This window comes from Copadichromis virginalis, linkage group LG11 (genome assembly GCF_057382275.1).
Source record: "Copadichromis virginalis isolate Kocher_CV1m ecotype Utaka linkage group LG11, C_Virginalis_male_GT1.1, whole genome shotgun sequence".
Lineage (NCBI taxonomy): Eukaryota > Metazoa > Chordata > Actinopteri > Cichliformes > Cichlidae > Copadichromis > Copadichromis virginalis.
The window spans coordinates 38,522,094-38,547,298 of NC_140628.1; the positions used below are offsets into that span (position 1 = coordinate 38,522,094).

A 25,205-nucleotide genomic window follows, 5' to 3' on the forward strand; every position below is an offset into this window, starting at 1 on the left:
TTGTGATAGGTCTTGGTACCTCGGTGACGGGCTGCTGGCTCCAGATGTTGGTGGGGGCTTGACTCTGGAAACTGGGATAAGCCCTAGCAGAAAACTGCTCCTGCCAAGGAGGCTTCAAATGTTGCTGAATGATAGGTGGATGTTCAAACTGAAAGGAAGGTGCACTGTTGGGGAATGGCGGGGTTGGCCGACTAGCTCTCAGTGTCTGCTCCTTTAACAGCTGTAGTTCACCCATCATCCTATCCAATGTATCAATCATTGTAGTATCCTTGGGTGGAATACTCTGAGCTGTTGGTGGGTGAAAGTATGGCCTTTGGTATTCTTGTTGAGCATGGATGGTCCTGCCTATTGTCATACTGCGGCCATGGACTCGTTCGTGCATCTATTCTATGTGTATGGGAACTAATTGTGGGGACACTGATGGGCTGCATACGTTGGGAGGAAGACAGAGGGGGTACATGTGTTGGGGGTGATCTCTGGTCCTGTTGCTCCGACAGGTAACCACCTCTGTCTGGTTCACGTGTTTGGGCGTAAGGCTGAGGTCTGCCATTCATACCATACTGCGAACCCGAAACTGCAGACATTTCCCATGGTCGATGGAAAGGAGAAGGAGGCTGATGGTTCAGGCCATCCCTACCGGGCACATGCTGCCGCATATCCTGCAGATCATTCGGAGAAGCGGTCCATTCATCCACGGTGTGTTCCCATCCAGGCTGACTTGTTGGGCTAGACGAGCGGGAGGTCTGTACAGACACTGCCGATGGAGCGTACTGCTTTCGCTCTTCTAGCCCGGGTGCATACTGTGCTGTGTACGAGTGACGGTAGGGTGTCATGTCTCGTTGGTGGCCCACCAAGCTCACCTCATAGTCTGCAAGGTAGGGGGGAGGTTGTACTTGGCGCCTTGGGCGAGTTGATTCTGAGACATCTTCACTGGAGAAGAAACTAGGCTGCATCTCTAGGATCCAAGGAAAGCACCATCCGGCTCGAAGGACCAATGTTAATTTGGGTTGAACCCAGGACTGTATAGGCGTTGGCTGAATAGCAGTGGTGTTCACCTTGGGGTGTCGGTCAGAACACACAGGACGCACAGATAAAGGTTATACCGTCTTTACTGTGATTCCTCAGCTTAACAGCACAGTACAGCAACACAGTAATGCAACCGCAGGCTTACAGAGTGGTGAGGTGTGTGTGTGTGTGTGTGTGTGTGTGTGCGTGTGTGTGTGTGTGTGTGGTCTGTGAACAGAACATATACAGAATACTGAATGTAATAAACATCTAAGTCATGAATTATGATGCATTAGCGTTCTTCGAATCTAACCAGAACTACAAATGGGAATTCCTATATGAACATCTACATGCACGAGCTTCATACACTACTCCCAAACCCTTACAGTACATGACATTGATTGCCAATACCCCCAACAACAATATATCAAACACCAAATCGTTTAGCTTACAGCTAGCAGGTATGTAGCATAACAGGTAGCATTAGTAGCATGAACTAGCCACATAGCGAACGGGTCGATACACATTGCACTTCTACATCCACTAAATGTCTAATTGGCATAAAAGACTAAAACTGTCCTTTCCAGGCATGGCTCCACGTCTACTCACAGTTCTTTAGCGACGCACACAACTCCCACCGTGTGTAGACATCCCCTGCAGAGTCAGTCTGCCAGGCGGCTCTTGCTATGTGTTAGCTCCAACTCTGATCACTGGAACATGTGCTCAATAGTGCAACTGTGCTCTCTCGCCACAAGGCCCCCCCCCCCCCACACAGCTGACAGCCTTTCCAACAGTTTTCCTTTACTAATGTTAAAACACACCATTTCCGAAGTTATTTCCTTGACCAAGGTTCTTATAACCTTGACAAAGAACCTTGGTCAAGGTTATATGTAACATATAACCTTGACCATCACTGGTAACTTTGACCTTGGACGCTAACAATGAAGGTTAAGGTCAAACCATAATCAAGTAAAAAAACAAAAATCCATATCCAGTAATACGACATGTGAGCAGCATGGAAGGAGATGTGCAACACACTGTTTATTTTTTCAGTTCACAATGATGCCATAAAGTTTTGAAGGCTTATAGAAGCCAAAGATTTCAGCCAATTCTGCTCCAATCACATGGGTGAAGATGATCAAATACACCATCTTAGTATGCAATACTTCAAGGTCAAAGGTCAGGGTCATGCCATACAGGACAAAGCTTCAGTTTCAATTTAATCATCTCTAAAATTTAAAGCAACATCTTAGTCATTGGGGAACATAAGCACAGTTAGTATTGATCAGTTTTCTGTTTCATTATATAAAACTCAGTTAATATTGATGAACCTACCAGCCGACTGAGAGCTGACAGCAGCTGCTCCCACTGAGGATCCTGCAGCTGTTAAAAATAACAAGGAAAGTTTTTAATTTCTTAACAAATGTTCAAACTTTTTAACTTTCATTATGCTAGCAAACTGAAACATTAGAGACTCAGTGCCACCAAATTAAAACAATTAAATAACTACACCAAAGAATATTCCACTAAACTCTGGTCTACTTAAAAACAAAAAAAAAAAAAAAAAAAAAAAAAAAGAAGAAAACAGTTTATAACAGTTTGTGCGCTCACTGTCAGAAATGTCAAACTACAAAGTTAGTACTGATGTACTAACTTGGTTTTAAAGCCTTTACTTTAAAATATACGCCGTCCAATAGCTGAGCTTCATCTTACAGAGAATGATCAAAGCTCATGTAGAAAGAAACAAACAAATGAACAAAAGGTTTTCTCCTTCATCTCTGTCAAACAAAGCTGTATGACACGCTTCCAGCTGTTAGTATCATGGTTGCTAGGCAACCTGGGCAGCGCAACGGAGGCTAGATCGTCCCATTTCACAAGCCTCGCACTTCCGGCCTTAGCGGTCTTTGAGTACGCGGCCCTTGAGGATCGTTGAGGCTGCGTACTTTAAGGCTGCAGACCCTGAATTGGGATACAGCCTCTAACTGCTTTGTGTGGGTGTGGTGTTCTCTCTCCGCCTCCTCTTGCTCCACCCTTTCTCGCTCCTCTATCCCCAGGACACAGCTGCTGTTCATTGGCCTCGTTCTCATTTACACCCTGGGCCCGGTCAGCAATCACCTCTCTGAGGTCATATAAGCTGGGGATGAACTGGATGTGAGAGTGTGGTTTTCTCCGCTTTGTGTTCTTGATGTGTGGAGTTGTGGAAGCAGTGTAGCTGCTTCATGTGAGTAGTGTGGGCTTGTTGGCCTCAACACAGTAAAGCTAGCTGCTGCTAGTGACAGGGTGAGCTTGTGGGCCCCTGGAAGTGCCTCCTCGTGGTGTGGAGTTTTTTGTTTGGTTGTTGTGTTCTTTGTTTTTGCAACCTTTTTCTTTTTCTGGTGTTATTGGTAAAACGGCGTTGCCGGCTCTTTATGTTAAGGTTCTCTATAATAAAAACTACCTTATTTACTACACATTTTTGTCTGTTCTCCTTTCATTCTGATCTGGACCCATTTGTTACCAGGCCCCACACACACACCCCTAGACCTTCATCGTGGGGATGTAACAAAAATAAATACATGATACATAATAAATGAAACAACTTTTCTCTGTCACAAAATGCCCAATTAAGGATAAAACTCTATCCCACCTGTCTTCAGTCAAGTCAGGGACACCAGTTCAGTGCTGCAAACAATAGATATCTGAGAATATCTCAAACTGATCTTCCTCATGTCCACAGAGCCAGCAGCTTCATACAGAAAATGGCACTATGTAGTACAGTTCTATATTTGGTATTTTACCACAAGTTCTGTTGAATTCTTTAACATCTAGAAACATTCGTTAACTGGTGCTAAAAATCTGGTGGTAAAAGTAGAACTGACTCGATTTATGCATTTTGACAGTCCAGTCAACAGCATCAGTAGATTTGGAAAAGCTGGTTGGTGCCATTGTTGAATAAGAGCTTATTCATTCATTCCCTGGCATTTTGCAGTACTTCAAATATGAGGTCAGCAACCAACGGAAACCCACCACAGCCAAACACAAAGTGCAGTTCTTTTTATACACAAATCATGTGAAACATCTAACCTTGTACTTTACCACTTCTTTGGGATTCATCTGAAAGTGAAACAGATGAACCAGTAAAAATACAGAAACACCGTATTTACTGGGCTGATCTACCAGTAGGCGTTAGCTTTAATAATAACTGTCGTCTAGCTGAATACAGCCACAGATGATGTCGTCTTCACTGCCCTGCACTCTCTCTTCATACATCTGAAATATAACAAACTCTCTCTCAGCAGGCTGTTTGTGAAGCTGACTGGCAGACTCGTCACTCTGGTCTTCAGGAACACATTGTGCAACTGGATACTGGACTTCCTGTCAAACAGGCTGCTGTTCAGATTGTTAATCTTCATGAAGTTAGAAGACAACACAACCATCATCACTCTGTTGGAGGAAATCAGCTGTTCAGGAAAAAGCCTGGGACTCACAAACCCCTCCAGCATGATAAGGAAGTGATTCACAGAGGGCTGAATACATGAATATTATATTTATCTCTGTAAAGAAAGAAATATAAGCAGGATTGAGTTTAGTGACTCGCTGCCACCGAGAGCTGAGAGACTGAGAGCTCCTCCTTTAGAATGAAAACTTGAAGACAGAACAAAGTATGTAAGCTAACGAAAAGTAAAATTGTGGCGGGAGAAAAGGTGTGATTGACTGTTCACTAGGATTCATCAGCGTTCTATGTGTCACATTATATAAAACCACAGAACAGGTAATATTGATGAACCTACCAGCCGACTGAGAGCTGACAGCAGCTGCTCCCACTGAGGATCCTGCAGCTGTTAATAAATAACAAGGAAAGTTTTTAATTTCTTAACAAATGTTCAAACTTTTTAACTTTCATTATGCCAGCAAACTGAAACATTTTTCAGTCTTTCAATCAATTTATTGGGAAAACCAGGCTCCCAGTATACAAATTGGTGTCCATCACCACGGATGGTTTGCCACTCAAATGGATTCACTGCCAGGTGCAGGGAGGACAATGTTATTCCGGATTTCCTCAATTACCGCTGCATAATACACCAACAAGCGTTATGCGCAAAATTGCTCCACATGAAAGAGATAATGGATGCAGTCGATACATTCACATGCTACCCTTTTTGGGAAGATGCAGAGGTTGATCCACTCGCATCAAAATTTGAAACACTGTGTAGCTGTTGGCATGATGATATTGTTTATATAATTTAGATCATTTCTTTATCTTGTCAAGGTCCATGTCATCGTTGTAAATTGTTTAAGCTGTACATTATCTATGTTATTTTATGTAGTTCAAGTTATGGTGCTTTTATTTTTAAGGTCAAGCCTGCTTACAAGTCTTGTTGTCTCCTTTTTGGAAGCCTAAGAAAACACCTGCAAGCAGGTAGCAAGAATGAGCCGTAATGCTCTTTATTGAAAGTTAAGTGGAATGGACTTTAACTAGACACTTATAAGGAACCCTCAGAAGAATGGGGAGTAATTCCCTTTTTGCAGCATGCAGCCAACAAGGTATTTATTGATTTTATCTTTGTTTTCTTGTACAGTGTCATTTTAGGTGCTGTGTCTTACGTTGAGTGTTTATTTTGTTAATGCTGTGTAGTTTTCACAGTGGCTTAGGAGAGAAGTCTTCGAATGAACCAATGAAGAAAAACAGGTGAATTATACACTGTTTCACCAGAATTTTTCTGAAATAGAGGATGAGATTTTGACACTAAGCTGAGTTTAAGTCCAGGGCTAACGGACAGTTCTGGAACTTGCAGAGGAAAAGTACCCCAACATTAGGAAATGTGTTACCTCCTTGACTGCAGCTGCACTTATTCATGTGAGTCAGCCTTTTCCCAGAAGATTATTAAGTCCAAATACCGTTCCACCATGACTGATGATTATTTGAAAGTGTACTTGAGGCTGACTATCAGCAGCTACCGTCCAGACTGTGCATCCCTGGTTGATTCCATTCAGTGCAAGTCAGCAGAGTAAGGTAATATCAAAAAATGTACAGAGTTGTGTTGTGTAATATGGGTTCATACAGTTATGCAACATGCCTGAATGAATACTCCATATGTTTATAAATAAATATATGTTTTGCATTTTCATAGTAGGTCAATCATTCTGACTTGGTCATTTCATAAGTCGCTCGCATGCTGAAAAAGTGTGTGCACCCCTGATTTAAATTCTCAGAATTCTAAATGAAGTCCTCTCCTCCTCAGGCACAAGTTGCAGCAGTATGAAATACGACCAACAATTAACAGTGGAGTCAATTGGGCTATGGCATGGATGAGCAACGTCTCTGGATTAACAACAAATTTTGGTAAATTTTGGTAAACTTGTGAAATTTAAACCAAAGAAAACTCACTACTGTAAAATGTTAAATGCAGTTATTATACAAATAATCTGAAATATCTTACCTTGTGCTTGATCAGTGCTTTGGTATTCGGCTGAAAATAATCAAGGAACATAAAACGTATAAATATAAAATTTTAAAGAAACTTTACTCCAATCCATCGGCCATATTTAAGTATTTTGTTATGATCTTTAATTTGTGTTGTTTCTCATTTTAATCTTCAATATTTTATGTTGTAATTTAATATATTACGCTCTATAAATTCATCCTGCTTTGTTCTATTGTGTTGTTGGTAGGTGTAATAACATAACTAATAACTGGGCCACTTATAAGGAACCCTCAGAAGAATGGGGAGTACTTCCCTTTTTGCAGCGATGAAAGGTTGGACAAGTAAGCAACACTTTTCTGACCGTCACTGTTTATAGCTGTTTTAGGTATAATATCAGGAAAATGTCAACGGGGCTCCAACCAGAGAAATCTGTTCTGTAGCTTTGGGTTTTGCGTGGAATAAATAACATGTTTCCTGTTTTACATTCGCCTTGTTTCTTCCTACAGAATAAGACACAAACTATCTTAGAAAAGGACGAGTCAGAAAATGTACGTCCTGCAGAAGCGGCAAAGAAGGACCGAAGATTGCTGCTACATATAGCTTACTGACAATGTTGAGCTAACATGTAATTGTACTCATTTAATACAATAAAGTGATGACAAATTTGAAAATGTAAAGTTAACCTTTTCGAACTGTACAGGTCCATACTGGCTGAAGATCTTTTTTTGATGTGAGTTTAAGGCGGAAGTTTCCATCTGGATTTTCAGTGTAAACTTCAAAGAAATTTGGCTTTCCACTTGGATATCTGAGCTTTAAATCCTGTTAAAGAAAGAAAGAGCAACGGGAAAGAGAGAGGTATGGTATGGATATTTGTAAGTTACTATTTCTGCCTTTACTACTCCACAGTGATATTTCAAAAGCTGCAGCTTCAGCAGGTTCTCAAAGCTTTCCACCTTCTCTCGTCCACAAATGGACTGCTGGTCTGCACCGGCCTATGGTTCATGCATCTGATTCAGTTCCAGCATCATCCTGTATCCATGTTTTCTCTCATCATTCATGTTTTTTCTTTTCCTGGTTCAAAGTCACTCAAATGTTAAAGTCCTGGTAAGTCAGCATATAGCTGGTGGTGTATCAAAGCCTTTTGTATCTTTTGTCATGTTTCTGCTCCTGCTAACAAGCGTTTCACTCTCTGAGCTTCATCAGACTTCAATCTCTTCTGTCTGCTCTCCATTCACCATCCAGGACTCCAGCCTCTGATGTAGGCTCGGTCTCTATTGTGCTTGCTTTTCCCTCTCCCTACCCTTCCCAACCTTCTTTTTGCTACGATCACTTAGTATATCCTATTTATTATAATATATTACACTCATTTTCTGTGCTTTGGTCATGCTTGAGCTAACAATACTGTTTTCATTCTATAGAGTCAAACTTCCCTGCCACAGTAAGAGCAATCTTACTGTTTTGGGGGGTCCTGTCCTAAATCCTAACACTGCAATCAAGGTTCATCAGCGTTAAATCACCAAATAGATTCGTTCATTTTTCTATCTCAGTAAATCATGTTCACTTCTTCCAGATCAGCTCTTCTTATTGAATATTTACTGAATCCTTTCTTTGCTCAGTAAAATGCATGAAGGCTGCTGAAGACAGCTGGACTATTTATTCTCAGCCTATTATGCAAATATGTATTTGGAAAGAAATGAAAGCATTTCAAACCATACTTCAGGACAGATTTCTGCACCATCCACATCTGCTGTTAGTGTGAAACGATCAAGAATTTTCAAGGACTTCTCTGGATCTGGCTTCAGGATAGCTTTGTATCCATGGGGCACTTCCCTCTGCTTCATTACCTGTGAAGAATAAAGTGCAAAGATACTAAAAAGCCATGTAACACATTAGCCAGTTTTATATATTAATTTATTCATTCTCCTGAATTCTGCCTATTATACTGTGAAACATGTAATAACCTGCTGTAGCCCAGGATCACGTGGGATCAGATAAACATGCAGTGTGAGGAAAGCTGTGTTGGTCTGATAGATCAACACGTTGCAGCCGATTTTCACAGGAACGCCGAGTTTCATCAGGACCGCTCTCGGAGAGAAAATCGGTTCAGTTAACTTGACATGTGTTGGTGTGACCTCAGACACTTTTTCCACAACATCTCCACAGTCATCTATGTGAAGGACTGCAAACGTGTCCAATATGTCAGGGATGTCATCTGCAGGAGAACACAACAACACAAACATGGTGAGAAGAACAGTTTATAACAGTTTGTGCGCTCACTGTCAGAAATGTCAAACATCTGAAAGTCTTCCTTCATGTCCTCTTACCGATGCAGATCCAGTGTGGCAGGTGAACTTCATTTAACTTCCCAGCAGTGACTGTGACGTCCATCAGAGGACCTGCAGGCATGTATTGTCTGCTCTCCATCCTCTCCATGTGTCCCTCCCAAGATCTAAACTGGTACTGAAAGCTGGTCTTTCCCTTACAGACCCAGCGCAAGCCCGAGACTCTGCATTCAAAGTGTCCTGCTGCAGACTGAAGGCTGAAACAGGAATTAAATACACACTCATGAAGGAACAACAGAGTGAATGGAAACACAGAGAGTAGTCGTGTGAATCGGATGCAAAATGAAGAATTTCCTCTGGGAATAAATCCAAAGCTGAACTGTTTCCTGTAGTTCCAGTTTGCTGTGCTGCAGCATTCAGGAAGTTGATTTACCTGTAAGTTGGAGCCTCGTCTGCATCTGTACTGTTCACCTCAGGTTCAAGTTTAGTCCAATCACTGCAGTCCTGCTGCAGAGGACAGTCTCTTTAGTCAATAAGTACACATGTTTATAAAGAAAGAAACTTTAGCAATAAATGGATGAATGGAAGGGATTACCGTCAGGCTCTGACAACCTTCAAGCTCTGAACTTCTTTCAGTTTTTCGTCCTTGTTGAGACACAAAGAATTCAAATGAATGATGTTATGCTGACATATAAAATCATCCTCTAACTGTCCACATGTTTGCTGTTTGATCACTTTATGCTGTGCAGTGCTGCTTCAACATCAGAACAACATGTTCAGCAGGACGTGCAGCTGAGTGACGTCTAAGATGATCAAAAGCTGATGAATCCAAATATTCTCACCAGTGATGTCAGAACAAGACAGAGACAGAGAGAAAGGTTGGATTCAGCTCTGATGATTTATGCAAAGTTATTTTTGGACGTCTGTTGTGTTTCCTGTTTATTTTAATGTTTGTTGATTAGAAGTTGTTTAAACAAGTTTATTGTAAATTATGAAAATCTGTTTATTAAACTTTGGTCTCACCTGAGCTGCTCTCTGACAGCCTCAGCATCAGATCAGGTCTGTTCATGTCTGTTAAAACCTCCATGGTCACCTCCACAGACTGATGACCAAGTTCATCCACCATCACATACACAAGGTCTTCTGTCCTGTTTGGATACCAGTACCTCACCATTTGTGGCAGGCTCATCTTAAAGCACGTGAACGGCAGCAACAGAATAAATTTCCCGAGATCCTTTTGACTGAATTCATTCAGTGTTTCCAAGAGAATCTGTCTGACAGCTTCCTGTTCTTTTACCTGTAAAACCAAAACAATGTATTAAGTTACTGTATAATATCTCTGTTGGACAATTTAAAAGTTTCTTTTTATTTAATTTCCAGTGAAAATGAAGTAGAAATATCAAATATTCATTAAAAAAAGATGTCGTCATGAATATTTATATTTTTTAGAATAATCACTGAAGAGACAGCTGGCGGTTTTGATATTTACTTCACTCTCTTTATGAACTGCAAAACTTCAAGTTTCATAAGAAAACATTATTTCATTTCTATCAATACTAAAAACTATTTTTTGTAAAAGCTGAGTTAAAGTCACACTCACTCTCTTCAACAGTGCAGCTCCATGTTCATCCACAGAGTGTTTCTCTGAGGAGGAAAGACATTTACCATCAACTCTGAGGATTCAAACATCATCACACATCCAAGTAGAATCAGCCTTCAGACGACACAGATGATTTAAAAGAGAAAATCATGTGAAACTAAATAAAATGACACAAGAACCCAACAAAGAAACCCTCCATCCTGTCCAACCAAAGTAACTGGGGGTTCCCAGCTGTGATAATGAGAGAGGGTACACCTGTCCACCTCAGGTTTTAAACAGACAGACAACCTTTCACATCCACATTTAATTTAGAACCAGCAATAAAGCCAACAAGCATGTGTTTGGACTGGAAACCAGAGCACTCTGAGGAAAAGCATGCAGGCACAGGGAGAACATGCAAACTCCACACAGAAAGGTTCCAGCCAACCAGGAGGCTCAAACACACAACCTTCATGCTGTGAGGACACAGTGCTAACCACTGCACCACCATGACACCACCAACACAAAAACCTGTTGATGACACAGAGTTTACACTCATGCATGTTGGTCTTACCTCTGGATGCTGAGCTGCTCTCTGGTAACTTCTGCACCAGATCAGTTCTGTTCATGTGCATGAAAACTTCTCTGGTCACCTCCACAGACTGATGACCAAGTTCATCCACCATCAGCTTCACTACATCTGCTCTGGTTGATGATGGACTCAGCCTGTTTGAGAAGAATGACAGATTCCTCCAAGGAATGATCGTCTGCAGGATCCTCTTAAATTTCTTGAGCTCCTCATCACTCAAATCATTCAAAGTTTCTAAAAGCAGATGTTTAACAGCTGCCATTGTTGCCAACTGGAACAATAAACACAATCACGGGGTCACATATTTATTTAGCCAAACACAAGCATCTATTTACTAGTTGCGGTACGTTTATGAAAAAAATGAAGAAAATCTAAAACTGTGATCCACTTTTATGGGTTTGAATACTTTTTCTTTACAGGCTGCAGTTCTTCTCTCACTGTGCAGATAAAAACTGAAATATATCCATCAAGAATCTTTCCCTGATTTCACATTATCTTTCATTCTTTATTAATATTTGTAAGTAGAATAAAGTTTCCTGTTTAATCTGAAAGTGTTTGATGTTTTCAGATTTCTCTGTCCTGTTGAAGAGTCAGGACAAATGTACATGCTGACACTTCCTCAGCTCATCCTCAGTGGTAAAGACATCCTGACATTAGTGTTGCAGAAAATTACTGCTGAAGAAGTCAAACTGAATGAAGCTTCAGTTTGTCACAAACATCCAGCAGAAATCATGAGAAAATGACTCAACATGAGAACTGATGATACTTTAGTCCTCTGACTTTCAGCCTGCTGTCTTGTACTGAATCAGAGATGTGACATGACTCACTTTGTGGATCAGTGCAGAGCGTCGTTCATCCACAGAGTGTTTCTCTGAGGAGAAAAGTGCTCAAAGTCACTCATGACAAACACATTTAACAACTAACTGACAATTATTCAGGAAATATGACTTTGGAAAAATGGACAATATGCAGAATTACACTGAAACCTCCTCAGCAATAATAAACAGTATGAAGGAGTCATTTTTACTCCTCCTCACAAAGTATTTGGATTTAATCTGGTCTCATTTTTATGTATTTATTGAAGTAGATTTTTCCAGAACAGCCATAAAATATGTTTTAAAGATGTGTTTTTTTGTCTTTATTACAAATATTATTTATAAAGTCAAAGAAGACTTTAGTCAGACGTTTATGAGACATGAAAACAGTTTTATGACTTTAATGAGTTTTGATTTTGTTGTCTTACTTCGAGGCAGTGAGCTGCAGTCTGACAGCCTCTGAGCCAGATCAGTCCTCTTCATCTCCTTTAAGACCTCCATGGTCTTCTCCACTGACTGTTGGCCGTAAGTCTGCACCATCAGAAACACTGTGTGCTGCAGGTTTGTCCTCATGTACCACATCCATGAGAAGTCTGAGTAATATTTGTGAAGATGAATTTGTGGCAGGTTCTTATTGAACTCACTGAGCTCCGGCTCATTGAGACCATCCAGAGCTTCCAGCAGCAGCTCAATAACAGACTCCATCGTTTCTACCTGGAAAATTCAAAGAAAATGTTCATGAGATAAATGTGACATTTCTCACTTTCAGGTTTGTTTGTTTTCTCATCAACACTTTACAAATGTAGATGTGTTTAGATGACATCATCCATCACATAAGGTGATGATGTCATTGGTCATCTTTGTCACAATGATCACAAACAGCTGATTAACAATTATTCTGCTTCTGTTAACAAGTTCAGGACTTTTCTGACCTGCTGCAGACCTCCCTCACTGCACACGCTCAACTTATCAAACTTTGACTTTTCCAATCAAAATCAAATCATTTGTTTCTATTGAAGATTTCTATCCTGTGTTTATGAAATGAAAGCTGGATGATCTGAAGTCAGACAGATGTGACATGACTCACTTTGTGGATCAGTGCAGGCCAACGTTCATCCTCAGAGTGTTTCTCTGACAGAAAAGAAAGATTAAAAGCTTCATTCATGACTGATTTAACATCAGTGTTAATAATCAGACACTTTGAAATAACTGATGCTTTGATTTCATTCTGATGATCCTTGTAAGTTGGATTAATAACAACATTAAACTTGTTAACATGAAGTCATATTTGATGGGAAACTATCAACGTGTGAGGAAATGATCCAGTTCTGTTTCATTCAGTAATTCTTCTTCTTCATCTTCTTCATCTTCATATCAATGAGTGTATTTATTGATTCATGTGTTTTCTGGACACTGACCTTTCTCTGTTTCCTCCACATCAAATCCTTCAGCTGATGATCCTGCAGCTGCAACACATTGAATACAAACTGTAACTACATGACACAGACACTGTGTGTGTCCTTTATGTGTGCTCATCCTGAGTATAACACTGAGTCCTGACAATAAAAAGCTTTAATATTTCACTTTCAGCTGTGCTGACTGAAGGCAGGAGGAGGCCATAGTTACACAATCACAGAGAAATCACTGAAAAGACTTTGAATCATTTACCTCATACAGGTCGTCTGTCTCCATAGTGGAGTTTCAATCAAAGCTAACATAAAGATCCATTTACAACACAAGACTGATATTAATGAGCTCAAAATGCAAAAAACAAAGAAAAATATTTTCAAAGGAAAGAAGTTCAAAGAGCTTTAAAACAACATTTACTAAAGAAAGTCACTGATTCAATAAGCTGAATATTTTTACTTTAAACATTGAAATATGAAAACAAATCTGTTTAATTTTACTGTGTTTGTACAACCTGAATGTGTTCATTTATCAACGTCTGTCCAAAATAAATCAGAGGAAACAAATTCTTTCATTTATAAATGATAATAAAGTTTATATTATGCAGTTCTTGTTGTGAGTTTCTCTGATTTAATTCTTTAAATTAATTTTTACTGTAAGGTGTAATATTATATTTAAAATCCTTCCACACACAGTTAAGAATAATCCCAACATATCTGTTGTATTAATTTATGCAGCTTATGATTATTGTACAGCTGTCCTTGTTGGCCAGGACACTCTTGTAAAACAGATTTTTAATGTCACAAGTTTATTTTTTCCTGGTTAAATAAACTTTAATGAATAAATAAAATGTATTAAAGTTATTACAGACACTCTGACAGATTATTTCCTCTTACCTTTGAGTCCTGAGCTGCTCTCTGACAGCCTCTGCACCAGATCAGTTCTCTGCATGTCTGTTAAAACCTCCCTGATCACCTCCACAGACTGATGATCAAGTTTATCAATCATCTCATTCACTATTTCTCTTCTGTCAGTTCTCAGTTCGATTTGTGGAAGACTCTTCTGAAACCGAGTGAACTGCAGGAACAACCTGAATTTGATGAGATCCTGATCACTCAAATCCTCCAGTGTTTCTAGAAGCACATCTGTAACAGCTGCCATTGTTGCAACCTGGAAAATTCAAAGCAAACATTCATAAAGAAAAAATGTTTCCTCACTGAGAAAATTACAGATTTATGTTTTTGTAGCTGTTTTAAACTTTGAATGTTTTCAATGTTTTCTCTGAAACACTTTGTTTTCTTTTATTATCTGATTTATTAAGATGTATTTATGTAAACACACTTTTTAATAATCTTTGATTTTTAATCTAAAAACATTTCTGTGACAACTGTTTAATCTAAATGATGAAATTATGATTTTCAAACTGCATCTTATTGAATCAAAGCTGAACTCTGCAGAGTCAGACAGATGAGACGTTACTCACTTTATGGATCAGTGCAGACAGATGTTCATCCAGATGTTTGTCTGAAAAAAGAGAAATTAACAGAAATAGAAATAAGTGTTTAATAAAAGCTAATCGAGCTTTAAAAAAATACACAGAGATCAAAAAAAAAAAAAGTTACATTTAAACCTGCTGAACATCATTTTCTGCTCATCAACAATGCTCTCTTTGCTCTGTAAATCTGACTGTTTCTAATATGAACTGAAGCAGAAACACTTTTATCATTTTAACATGTTTTGTCTTTATCTTACTTTGAGCTTCTGAGCTGCTGTCTGTCAGCCTCTGAGCCAGATCAGTCCTCTTCATCTCCTTTAAAACCTCCACGATCTTCTCCACTGACTGTTGGCCAAAAGTCCTCACCATCAAAAACACCACGTCCTGCACGTCCTGCACATCCTGCAGGTCTGACATCTCAGGCGGACTCATGGGGATCATTGAGCCATGTTTTCTTCCCAGGATCTGGATGAAGTCTCTGACCTCGCTGCCTCTCAGATCAGCCAGTGTCTCCAAAAGCAGCTCAATAAGAGACTCCATCGTTTCTACCTGGTAAAAACAGAGGTCACATGACAGCGATGCACCATTCAAATGTCTGCTTGATTTTTAATCAACAGAAACATTTTAGTGTGCTAAAAATAAATTCATGTTTGAATCCAATTCCTTCTAAAAACCTGAAAAGATGACCTTTGACCTTCAAAGCTGCGTCTTTTTAAGGTCATGACCGGTCGACCAGATGTAGAGCAGAAAATAACCTCCATGAACATCTGGTGCTCGGTGGGTACCTGCTTGGATTGGTTTTTTATTTCTTGGCTCATTTTTTCCTCTTTTTGAAGGATTTAATTTTCATGAACAGGTTTGTGACTCTGTTTTACTGCCTGACTGTAACTCTGTCAAAGACTGAGCTACAAAAACTGCAGTGAGTCTCCTGATTTTACAAACAGAGGGGAGCTTTAACTGCTCGCATCTTTACTGATAAACAGAAAGACTTGAATTTAATCTGCTTTTAAAATGTAAATAAGGTTTAATATTTCTATACCAATCATGTATAAAACTCATGTGTACATGACAAAGCTGCAGCTTGAATCTCATGTGTATGATTTGTGTTTAAGATGAAGATCATTTTCAGTCTTCATCTACTGAATCAAAGCTGAACTGTGTGAAGTCGACTGATGTGACGTTACTCACTCTCTGGCTCAGTGGAGGAAACTGTTTGTCTGAGGAGAAAAGAAAGAGAAAAAGTCAGATTAGAAACTGTTTTATCATCAGGCTTTATGAGGATTTAGAACATGAAAGATTTCACATCAAAGTGACACTTAAACCTCGTTAACTCGTTAATAATGATTTTAGAGAGAGGCCTAACTTTGTGAATGAGAGCACACACAGGATACTCTGATCGCTGATCACTTTCATGTGTGTGTATACACACACACACACACACACACACACACACACACACACACACACATATATAAATATACACTACATGTCTTTGAACGTGACGGGAGTCGACTCCAGACCGGGCGTTTCTGTCCAATGAGGGTCCCAGGCTGCCTCTCCCATGCTAACCAACCGTAACTTGGACATAACTTGGACATTCCCAGATAGACTTAAAGGAAACTCATTTCTGTTTGTATCCATAATCTCATTCTTTCAGTCCTCAGAGCTTGTGACCATATGCATGGGCAGGAACATAGCTCCACCTACAAATCTAAAACATCAGGGCCCGCTCTCTCCTCACCAGGGCAGATCAGCAGAGCATCCACATCACTGCAAACACAGCACTAATCTATCTGTCAGTCTCCTGCTCCACTCTCCCCTCCCCTGTGAACGACACCCTTAGATACTTAAACTCCTCCAAATGGGCGAACTCGTCCGTGACCTGGAGTGAGCACTCCACCCTTTACCAGCTGAGAACCATGGCCTAAAACTTGGAGGTGCTACTTTCACCCACTTGTTGCACATTCAGATTCAAACTGCCCCAGTGAGAGCTGGAGGTCGTGACTCCATGAAGCGCTTTGTCTCTCCAAAGCGTGCTGCACATGCGTGTCTGTTACATGCTTCCTTGATATGGGTTGCGTGACCAGAGAACTCCAGCTCTCTCAGGTACAGTAGATGCAGCTACGTCTCCAACATTCTGATAACTTCTTGTCTGGAAAGTTCCCCATCCAGACGATGAAGGCAGTGATGGCATCTGAGTCTTTCTTCTTTATAAACACTGACAGATACTAGATACTGTGTGTTACTTTAATTTAGGACCAGCTGCAACTGAATAAATTCACAATACAGTTAATAAGTCCCATTTATTAAAACTGTAAAGGTGGAATTGTTTGACTGGAGTCCTCTGACACCTACAAACATTTGTATTTTTAAAGAAGCACCAATCAAAGCAGAAATAGAAAATTGTGTGAAACATTAGCAACAAACTAACAAATTCATTAAAAATTTAAATGATAGAAAAAACACATCTGTGAGGTATGACAAAAATCTACCACAGACTTCAGTCAGTATGATGAGGGTTAATAGTGACATAATTATAACCTGTAGAGCTGCTTGAAGACTTTCCAACCATGTTGAATGATGTTGGATGTTTTTGTTCTGATCGGATCAAAATACTGTAACTGAGCTTGTGTAACAGTGTTTATGGTGTGTGTGATTCCATAATAACCACAATGGATTTGTGATGTTTATTGGCTCAATGGCGCCCTCTCTCAGAGGCAGTGGATCACTGCACTGTGTGGGATCATTAGGTATCAGCACGTGTGTGACCTCTGTAACTGTCTAACTGTTAATAAGAAGAGTTTCAGTGGTTTGTTGTAATTGTGAAGTCCTGAAACAGTCACATAATATCACTGCACACCGGCTATAAGCTGCTATTATTTTGTAGTGTGCTGTGTTTGAGCCTCCTGTAATGAGCCAACCTGCCTGACCTGCACATATTCTGCTCTAATCCACGTTATAAAAAGCAGCACTAAAATATAAACGTCTTTGTTCATCATTCACTACACAACACAGAGTCAAGAGATTTTTCTATCAGTCAGCACCTGGTTTCATATGAATGTGATGAACTATGTGCAGTATTCTCACATATTTAATTCTTTGTTCTCTTATTTGTGGTTCCTGAGGTGATACCTGATAATCTCTGCACCAGATCAGTCCTGTTCATCTTCATTAAAGCCTTTCTGGTCTCCTCCACACTCTCTCCTCTGTACGTCTCCTCCATCAGCTCCACTACATCCTGTGTGTTTGCTGTTTTCAGTCGTCCCCTTGGCTTGGATGATAGATCTTTCTCCAGTTCAATGAGTGACTTGAACTCAGCAAAGTCCTCTGGACTCAACTGGTTCAGTGTTTCAATGAGCAGCTTCTTAGTCGTCATAGTTACCACCTGGAAAATGAAGAAATCATATTATACATGAAGGACAGCATGTCTGCTGTTTGTTCATTTGATGGATGGAAACGGACTGCTTTGTATTTCACTAATGACAACATTACTGACATGGACGTTTGTTACTTTTCTATCACCCAAATGAAAACTGTGATTGGACGTGAACGTCAAACATCAGCTTGAACCTTGAGTAAAATTGTGTAATAAAAACATGCAACCCACAGCAGCGTGAGTGTGTGAGTTTGAGTTCAGCTTGTTGGAAAGGCCCTCCACAACAGTCTCGTTTTCTTTTCTTTTTTTTTTGTGTGTCCCGTTTGGATCTTTAGCCATCAGAATTGTTGTCTGAAGGCCAAGAAAGATGCCAAGTGGATTTGTTTTACCAAGTGGATCATCGTGGCCTTGCCATGTTGGTCCATTTGACTGACCTTTATTATAATTATGTATTTATTTTATTTTCGGTTGCTACAAACGGGACAGACATGACTGGGGGATAGGACAGGGAGAAAGAATGAAAGAAAGAGAGGGAGAGAAAGAAAACCAAAGGGGAGAAGAGACGGTGAGAAGGGGGGAAGAAAGAAAGAAAAACAAACAAAATGCCTGGATCACCTGTATGGAGAAAAAAAAACAGAAGAGAAAGAAAACAAAAAAAAAAAGAGCAACATAATAAAAACAGCACCATCACAATAAACTAGAAACCACCAACCCCCAACACACAGGGCATCAGCCACCGGCAAGGAGTGTGGTGAGGGGAGATAGGCCTCCGTACTTTGGAGGGCCTGAGATGTACCCAGAGAGGTTGGGTCTTATAGACGCAGATGAACAGGTGCATGCGGACACAAACCTGCATTCCCACCCCATATGCACAACCAAATACTCGGCACTCACCCAACGTGTAGACAGACACAAATAGACACTGCACAGACAGTCGCACTCCCCAAACATACTCTATATCCCAGGTCCAGGTACCCCCGCCCTCAGAGGGGCAAGCTGAACCTAGACCCAGGAGATGTAACCCTTCTCTCTGGGGTGGAGGCAGTCTCGTTTTCAAATGTGCCTCCTTGCGAAAATGAATTGCCCACCCCTGGTTTATACAAACTCTTTCAAATTAAAAGCCCTCTAGATTCTCACAGGTGAGAAACACTTTAATTCTCAACAAGGCTTTTATTTACTTACATGAAGGAACCTTTTAAAAACAAGCGTGTCCATGCTGACAGGTGTACACACGGGGACTCACACACACAAACTACACCCTTTTTGGCTCCTACCTCAAAGCACACTGTGCGCTGTCGATCTTACGTGCTGCACAATAATGTTTAACATTTAGTAGGGGAGACCGGGGATAGTTGTAACATTTTTCACATTTCTGTCTGTAAATTGGAGCTCTTTTAAGGTAGTGGATTCAAAATGTAATGCAAAGTATTTACATGTCTCGGCTATTAAATAGTGCAGCTATTTTCTCTGCAGCACAGTTACCCATTGCATGGTATGGTCTCAAACACAAAGAGTGAAATGTTACAATTAACCCCATAGTCTGGGTTAGTTGTAACATATCCTGGGGTGAAATGTAACACAATGAAATAAGGGTACTAACAAAATATTAACATGTAATCTTTGTTTAATCAACACATGAATGCACTTAGAGCCATTTATGTAGCTGTGTGTGTGTGTGTGTGTGTGTGTGTGTGTGTGTGTGTGTGTGTGACAGAATGCAGAAATCTAGCTTTTGAACATATTCCAACCCCCCAAAAAAGACAAATTATAGAATTTTCTGCAACTGAATATTTCATTAACTTTGGTTGGTCTTCCTTGAGTTTGGCCTCATTGGCTCAGTGGGCATTATAACCTACAACTCTTGCACCAATTTTGAACATAACAATGAAGCTGAAAAAATGTAGTTGTTCACCAGCATCGCAATTCCATTACTTTTTTTCATGGCTTACCTTGGTGTGGTTTGCAAAGTGCTTCAGAAAGATGAGGAAATCTGTTTCTTGCACCCATCCTGATTTATTTCCACTACCAGTACTTCCTACTGGTCCATCTCTGACACAGTGGTCTGCATAATGTATGTGTGGGAACACAAACAGTGGAGGAATTGTGTTGCCAATGGCATTAACCACATATACAAATGCGACCAGTGAACCTCTCTCTGCTGATGTTGTTGCCCCAACTTGTTTAATATAAGTTAAAGTAATAGTGTGGTAAGTTTTAACATCTGCGTTATTGTTACAACTGACCCAGACTCCTATAGCCATGAACTAGCTAACATTACAGCCAACGGCTAAAACATTAGCACTAAAGACCTACACAGAATATATCCCCATAGACATACAAATGACATAATTTAAGTTTGATGAGTTTAACTGCAAAGCAGATAATGCTATTACACATTGAAATAAAGTAGAAAAACTTACTTTTTGGCATACAAATTACTTTTTTTCGTGTTAAATTGTCTGTGTTTGACAAAATGTGCTGATTTTTCACATGTGATAGCAGAACTGAATTGGGCATGCACAGGATGAATCACATCATTTGAAACTTAGCCCTGATTGGAGAAATTGGAAGTGTTACAACTGACCCACGTTACAACTATCCCCAGTCTCCCCTATTTACTGTTATGTTCACATAGATCATCATGATGTTGTTTATTGTATTGCTCTCGTCTTCTTCTGCTTGTTTTCTTTTTTCTTTCTCAACAGGTGATCCAGGTTAAAATAAAAACTCTTTCTCTCCCTCTCTTTCTTTCATTCTTTCTCCCTGTCCTATCCCCCAGTCATGTCTGTCCCGCCTGTAACAACCAAAAATAAAATAAATACATAATTATAATGAAGGTCAATCAAATGGACAAATATGGCAAGGCCATGATGATCCAATTGGTAAAGTAAAGCATCTTTCTTGGCCTTCAGGCAACAATTCTGATGGCTAAAGATCCAAACGGGACACAAAAAAATAAAAAAAAAAGTCTTTCCTGGAGAAATTTGAGGTTGCAGATGTTTCAGGGCTGAAGCCTTATCATATGTGTGCTCTTTGGTCCAGGTCGGACAATGTATGACAGAGTGAGAGGCAATAAGATTTTCATGGCGAATCATCGAAATTCGCCGTGGCGCCACGGCCTCACCGTGTCCCGAAAACTCAAAAGCTCCGCAGTTTAACATGGCCCGGGTGTGTAGTTGACACTGACCAAATATGAAGGTTATGCAATAGAACCCCAAATAGGTGGCTGAGTTTTTGAGCATGTTTAGGCCCTCAAACAGGCCCTTGTTTTGCCTGAAGAAGAAGAAGAAGAAGAAGAAGAAGAAACAGAGCAGATAGAGGGCCTTCGCACTCCCCTAACAAGGAAGCAGAACTACGAACGTGAACTTCCAGGAGGAAGCAGAACTTAATGCCGCGCTTACCTTCAATACTTCATGTAAAATGTGAACACCTGGAATCACTGCTGATGGAAAATCATTCTTCAGTGTTTGTGAAGCAGCTTAGTGTGAGGCACTGTTCTCCCGCTGCTTTCTCTCACTTTCTGTAAACGCTGAGGCGGAACAACTTCCGCTTTTCTGCGTCTCTCTCCTCCCAGCTGTCAGCCCGCCTGAATAACGGAGGCGCCTTGATGCGACTGTTGTTCTAATTTTGCGCCATAGAAATAAACCGAGTTGAAATAGATGTTACCGCCTTTCCATCAACGTTACCTTTGGCTCAGGTATGAGTAGAAAGAGTGACGTCGTGTCTCTTTAATCAGTCTCTGCATCTCCAAAGCAACAACGGATACACCGAGTTTAATAAATACTGAATCCGTTAATAATAATAAAAAGTTCCATAATCCAAAGTAAGCATCACATTCACATGCTAACTAGAGCTACTTATGTCTGACTGAACACTCTTAAGCTGTAATTTACCACAGACGGTATAAATCTTTAATACTGTGTGTTTCTGTTATTCACTAAACATCTGTCAACGACCAGGAAGACCTGCAGTCTCCTGGAGAGCCAACAGGGGGCGAAACCAACCCACTGAATTAACAATGGTACAGGGAGGGACGCTGGTTTGAGGGCGGAGTCCTTCACTCTGTCGTCAGTGGAAACATTATTGCTGCAGACTCCACATTAACACTGTGAGAAGCATCCAGTTTCAAAGATGCTTCGTCTGTTTCATCGTGTTTAATGTTCAAGATGAGGATGATTTACAGCCTGAATCTACTGAATGAAAGCTGAGTTAGAGTCACACTCACTCTCTTCAACAGTGCAGCTCCATGTTCATCCACAGAGTGTTTCTCTGAGGAGGAAAGACATTTACCATCAACTCTGAGGATTCAAACATCATCACACATCCAAGTAGAATCAGCCTTCAGACGACACAGATGATTTAAAAGAGAAAATCATGTGAAACTAAATAAAATGACATAAGAACCCAACAAAGAAACCCTCCATCCTGTCCAACCAAAGTAACTGGGGGTTCCCAGCTGTGATAATGAGAGAGGGTACACCTGTCCACCTCAGGTTTTAAACAGACAGACAACCTTTCACACCCACATTTAATTTAGAACCAGCAATAAAGCCAACAAGCATGTGTTTGGACTGGAAACCAGAGCACTCTGAGGAAAAGCATGCAGGCACAGGGAGAACATGCAAACTCCACACAGAAAGGTTCCAGCCAACCAGGAGGCTCAAACACACAACCTTCATGCTGTGAGGACACAGTGCTAACCACTGCACCACCATGACACCACCAACACAAAAACCTGTTGATGACACAGAGTTTACACTCATGCATGTTGGTCTTACCTCTGGATGCTGAGCTGCTCTCTGGTGACTTCTGCACCAGATCAGTTCTGTTCATGTGCATGAAAACTTCTCTGGTCACCTCCACAGACTGATGACCAAGTTCATCCACCATCAGATTCATTACATCTGCTCTGGTTGATGATGGACTCTGTGATTTGTATAACAGACTCATCCAAATAAAAATTGACTTCAGGAATCTCTTGAACTCCTCGAGCTCAAATCATTCGAAGCTTCCAAAAGCAGTTGTTTCACAGCTGCCACCATTGCCACCTGGAAAAGTCATTCAATTTGCAGGACATTTATTTATTTATCCATTTTATCCAAATAAGGTCTTTTAGAAAGTTCAGTATGATTTCTCATAACCACAAAAAAGCAGAAATCATGAGAAAAATGACTCAACATGAGAACTGATGATACTTTAGTCCTCTGACTTTCAGCCTGCTGTCTTGTACTGAATCAGAGATGTGACATGACTCACTTTGTGGATCAGTGCAGAGCGTCGTTCGTCCACAGAGTGTTTCTCTGAGGAGAAAAGTGCTCAAAGTCACTCACAAGAGACTTACTTACCAACTGACAGTTGTATAATCTTCAACATTACATTTAAAGCTCAACTATGATAGACACTGTTTGTGTTATTCAGTCTCTCAGACTGAAGGAGTCACTTTTTGTCATTTTTTTGTTCCTTGAACACTCATAAATTCTGATTTGGACAACAATCTGTCTTTTCTCTACAATATTTTTATGAAAGACAAAAACTTTACTTATGAGACATCTTAACCACCATAGTTCATTTAACTTATTTCCTCTTTGTTGTCTTACTTTTGGGTTCTGGGCTGCAGTCTGACGGCCTCTGAGCCAGATCAGCCCCCTTCATCTCGTTTAAACCCTCCATGGTCTCCTCCACTGACCGCTCACCGTAAGTCAGGACCATGAAAAACACCGTGTCCTGCAGGTCTGTCCTCATGTAGATGATTCTTTGGATGTCTGACTAATGTTTGTAATGAATTTTACGCAGGACTTCCTTGAAAACCTCAAGTTCCCAGTAACTCAGACCAGCCAGGGTTTCCAAAATCAGCTCAATAACAGACGCCAACGTTTCTACCTGAGAAAAAAAAGGTAAATGCGACTTTTCTCCAGGTTTTTTTCTATCTCATCAACGTCTCATAAATGTTTAGATTACACCAGACACAGTTACAAGCAAATGATGTAAGTGATAATTACACACCTGATTAACATTTATTCCAACCTGATGACTTTAATCTTTCTGTTTATCTTTTCTACATGTAGGAGTTTTTTAAACTGAACATGTTCAGTGAACGCTGCATCATTTAAATACAGTCATAGGTGATATTACTCACTTTCTGGCTCAGCGCAGCCCAGCATTCATCCACAAAGTTTCTCTGGGAGAAATATTACAATATCATGGTTACCATGAGAAAAGAAAGTGTAGTATCCCCACAGCAGACTCGTCCACAGTTTAATGCTTTTCAGCACAATCTTTATTCATACTTACACTCGGTTGCTGTTACAAACACACAGCTGCAGCTTTTCAGCCGCCACAACAACAACTCTCAGGATCAGGTACAGATTTTAAAGCTGATGCTGGCAAAGTTAGAAAGGTGCCGGCTGTGAACAACACCTCATCTATCTATTACTTCATTTGCTCTCTTTAGGCTCCACAATGATTGTCTGTCTAGTGTCTGTCGTCCACCTTAAATCCATTCATAACTTATTTAACGTCAGGGTTAATGATCAGAAAACAATTAAGTGTGTAAGGAAAGAATTTAGTCGTTTGTAATCTTAATATTAATGTCTGTGTTTTATTTAACAATATCTATTATTAAACACTTCAGTGAAGAAAATCCTCCTGCCTTCTTTCAGGAAGACAAAAAAACTTCCATTGTTCAGTTTTTGTGACTTGGTTCAAAGATTTTGAATCAACTCTTGATAATTTTTTTTATTAGGGATAATTATTCTCTTACCTTTGAGTCCTGAGCTGCTCTCTGACAGCCTCTGCACCAGATCAGTTCTCTGCATGTCCCTGAAAACATCAATGGTTACCTCCACAGACTGTTGGCCACATGTTTGCACCATCGCGTTCACTATATGTTTTCTGTTTGTACTCGGTGGGAATTGTGGAAGGCCCCTCTGAAAACATGTGAACTGCAGGAACCACATGAACTCCTTGAGACCCTGATCACTCAAATCCTCCCGTGTTTCTAGAAGCAGATCTTTAACAGCTGCCATTGTTGCAACCTGGAAAATTCAAACATTCATGAAGAAAAATTCAATATTAATGTTTCTGTTGCTGTTTTAAATATTAAAACTAATTAAAGACATTTAAATCATGTTTTCTCTAAAAACTTAAAGATAAAAAGGCCAACATTTATAAAGAAAATATATCATTTCCACACTAAGACATTTTTTGGCATTTCTATGATAATGTGTGATTTTTCTGATGATCACCTAAACCA

At 40.1% G+C, this 25,205-nt stretch overlaps 1 protein-coding gene across 8 annotated transcripts in view; it reads right to left on the reverse strand.

The window, feature by feature from the left end:
* LOC146699449 (uncharacterized) overlaps nucleotides 1–22,130 on the reverse strand; it is a 30,296-nt gene extending 8,166 nt beyond the window's left edge. Inside the window, exons 1-23 of one of the 8 annotated variants that reach the window (XM_085472370.1) lie at nucleotides 21,847–22,130; nucleotides 21,355–21,539; nucleotides 17,710–17,962; nucleotides 15,766–15,794; nucleotides 14,835–15,126; nucleotides 14,566–14,606; nucleotides 13,979–14,252; nucleotides 13,094–13,141; nucleotides 12,763–12,806; nucleotides 12,104–12,389; nucleotides 11,688–11,731; nucleotides 10,846–11,131; nucleotides 10,293–10,336; nucleotides 9,716–9,989; nucleotides 9,288–9,337; nucleotides 9,126–9,199; nucleotides 8,735–8,949; nucleotides 8,372–8,622; nucleotides 8,126–8,254; nucleotides 7,094–7,229; nucleotides 6,426–6,455; nucleotides 4,776–4,823; nucleotides 2,341–2,388 (exon numbers count right to left, since the gene is read on the reverse strand). In XM_085472370.1, the coding sequence (XP_085328496.1) occupies nucleotides 2,341–2,388; nucleotides 4,776–4,823; nucleotides 6,426–6,455; nucleotides 7,094–7,229; nucleotides 8,126–8,254; nucleotides 8,372–8,622; nucleotides 8,735–8,949; nucleotides 9,126–9,199; nucleotides 9,288–9,337; nucleotides 9,716–9,989; nucleotides 10,293–10,336; nucleotides 10,846–11,131; nucleotides 11,688–11,731; nucleotides 12,104–12,389; nucleotides 12,763–12,806; nucleotides 13,094–13,141; nucleotides 13,979–14,252; nucleotides 14,566–14,606; nucleotides 14,835–15,126; nucleotides 15,766–15,794; nucleotides 17,710–17,953 (2,887 nt within the window). In that variant the 5' untranslated portion in view covers nucleotides 17,954–17,962; nucleotides 21,355–21,539; nucleotides 21,847–22,130. The other 7 variants (XM_085472371.1, XM_085472369.1, XM_085472373.1 and 4 more) reach the window with 7 other exon arrangements.
* Nucleotides 22,131–25,205: the final 3,075 nt, after the last annotated feature.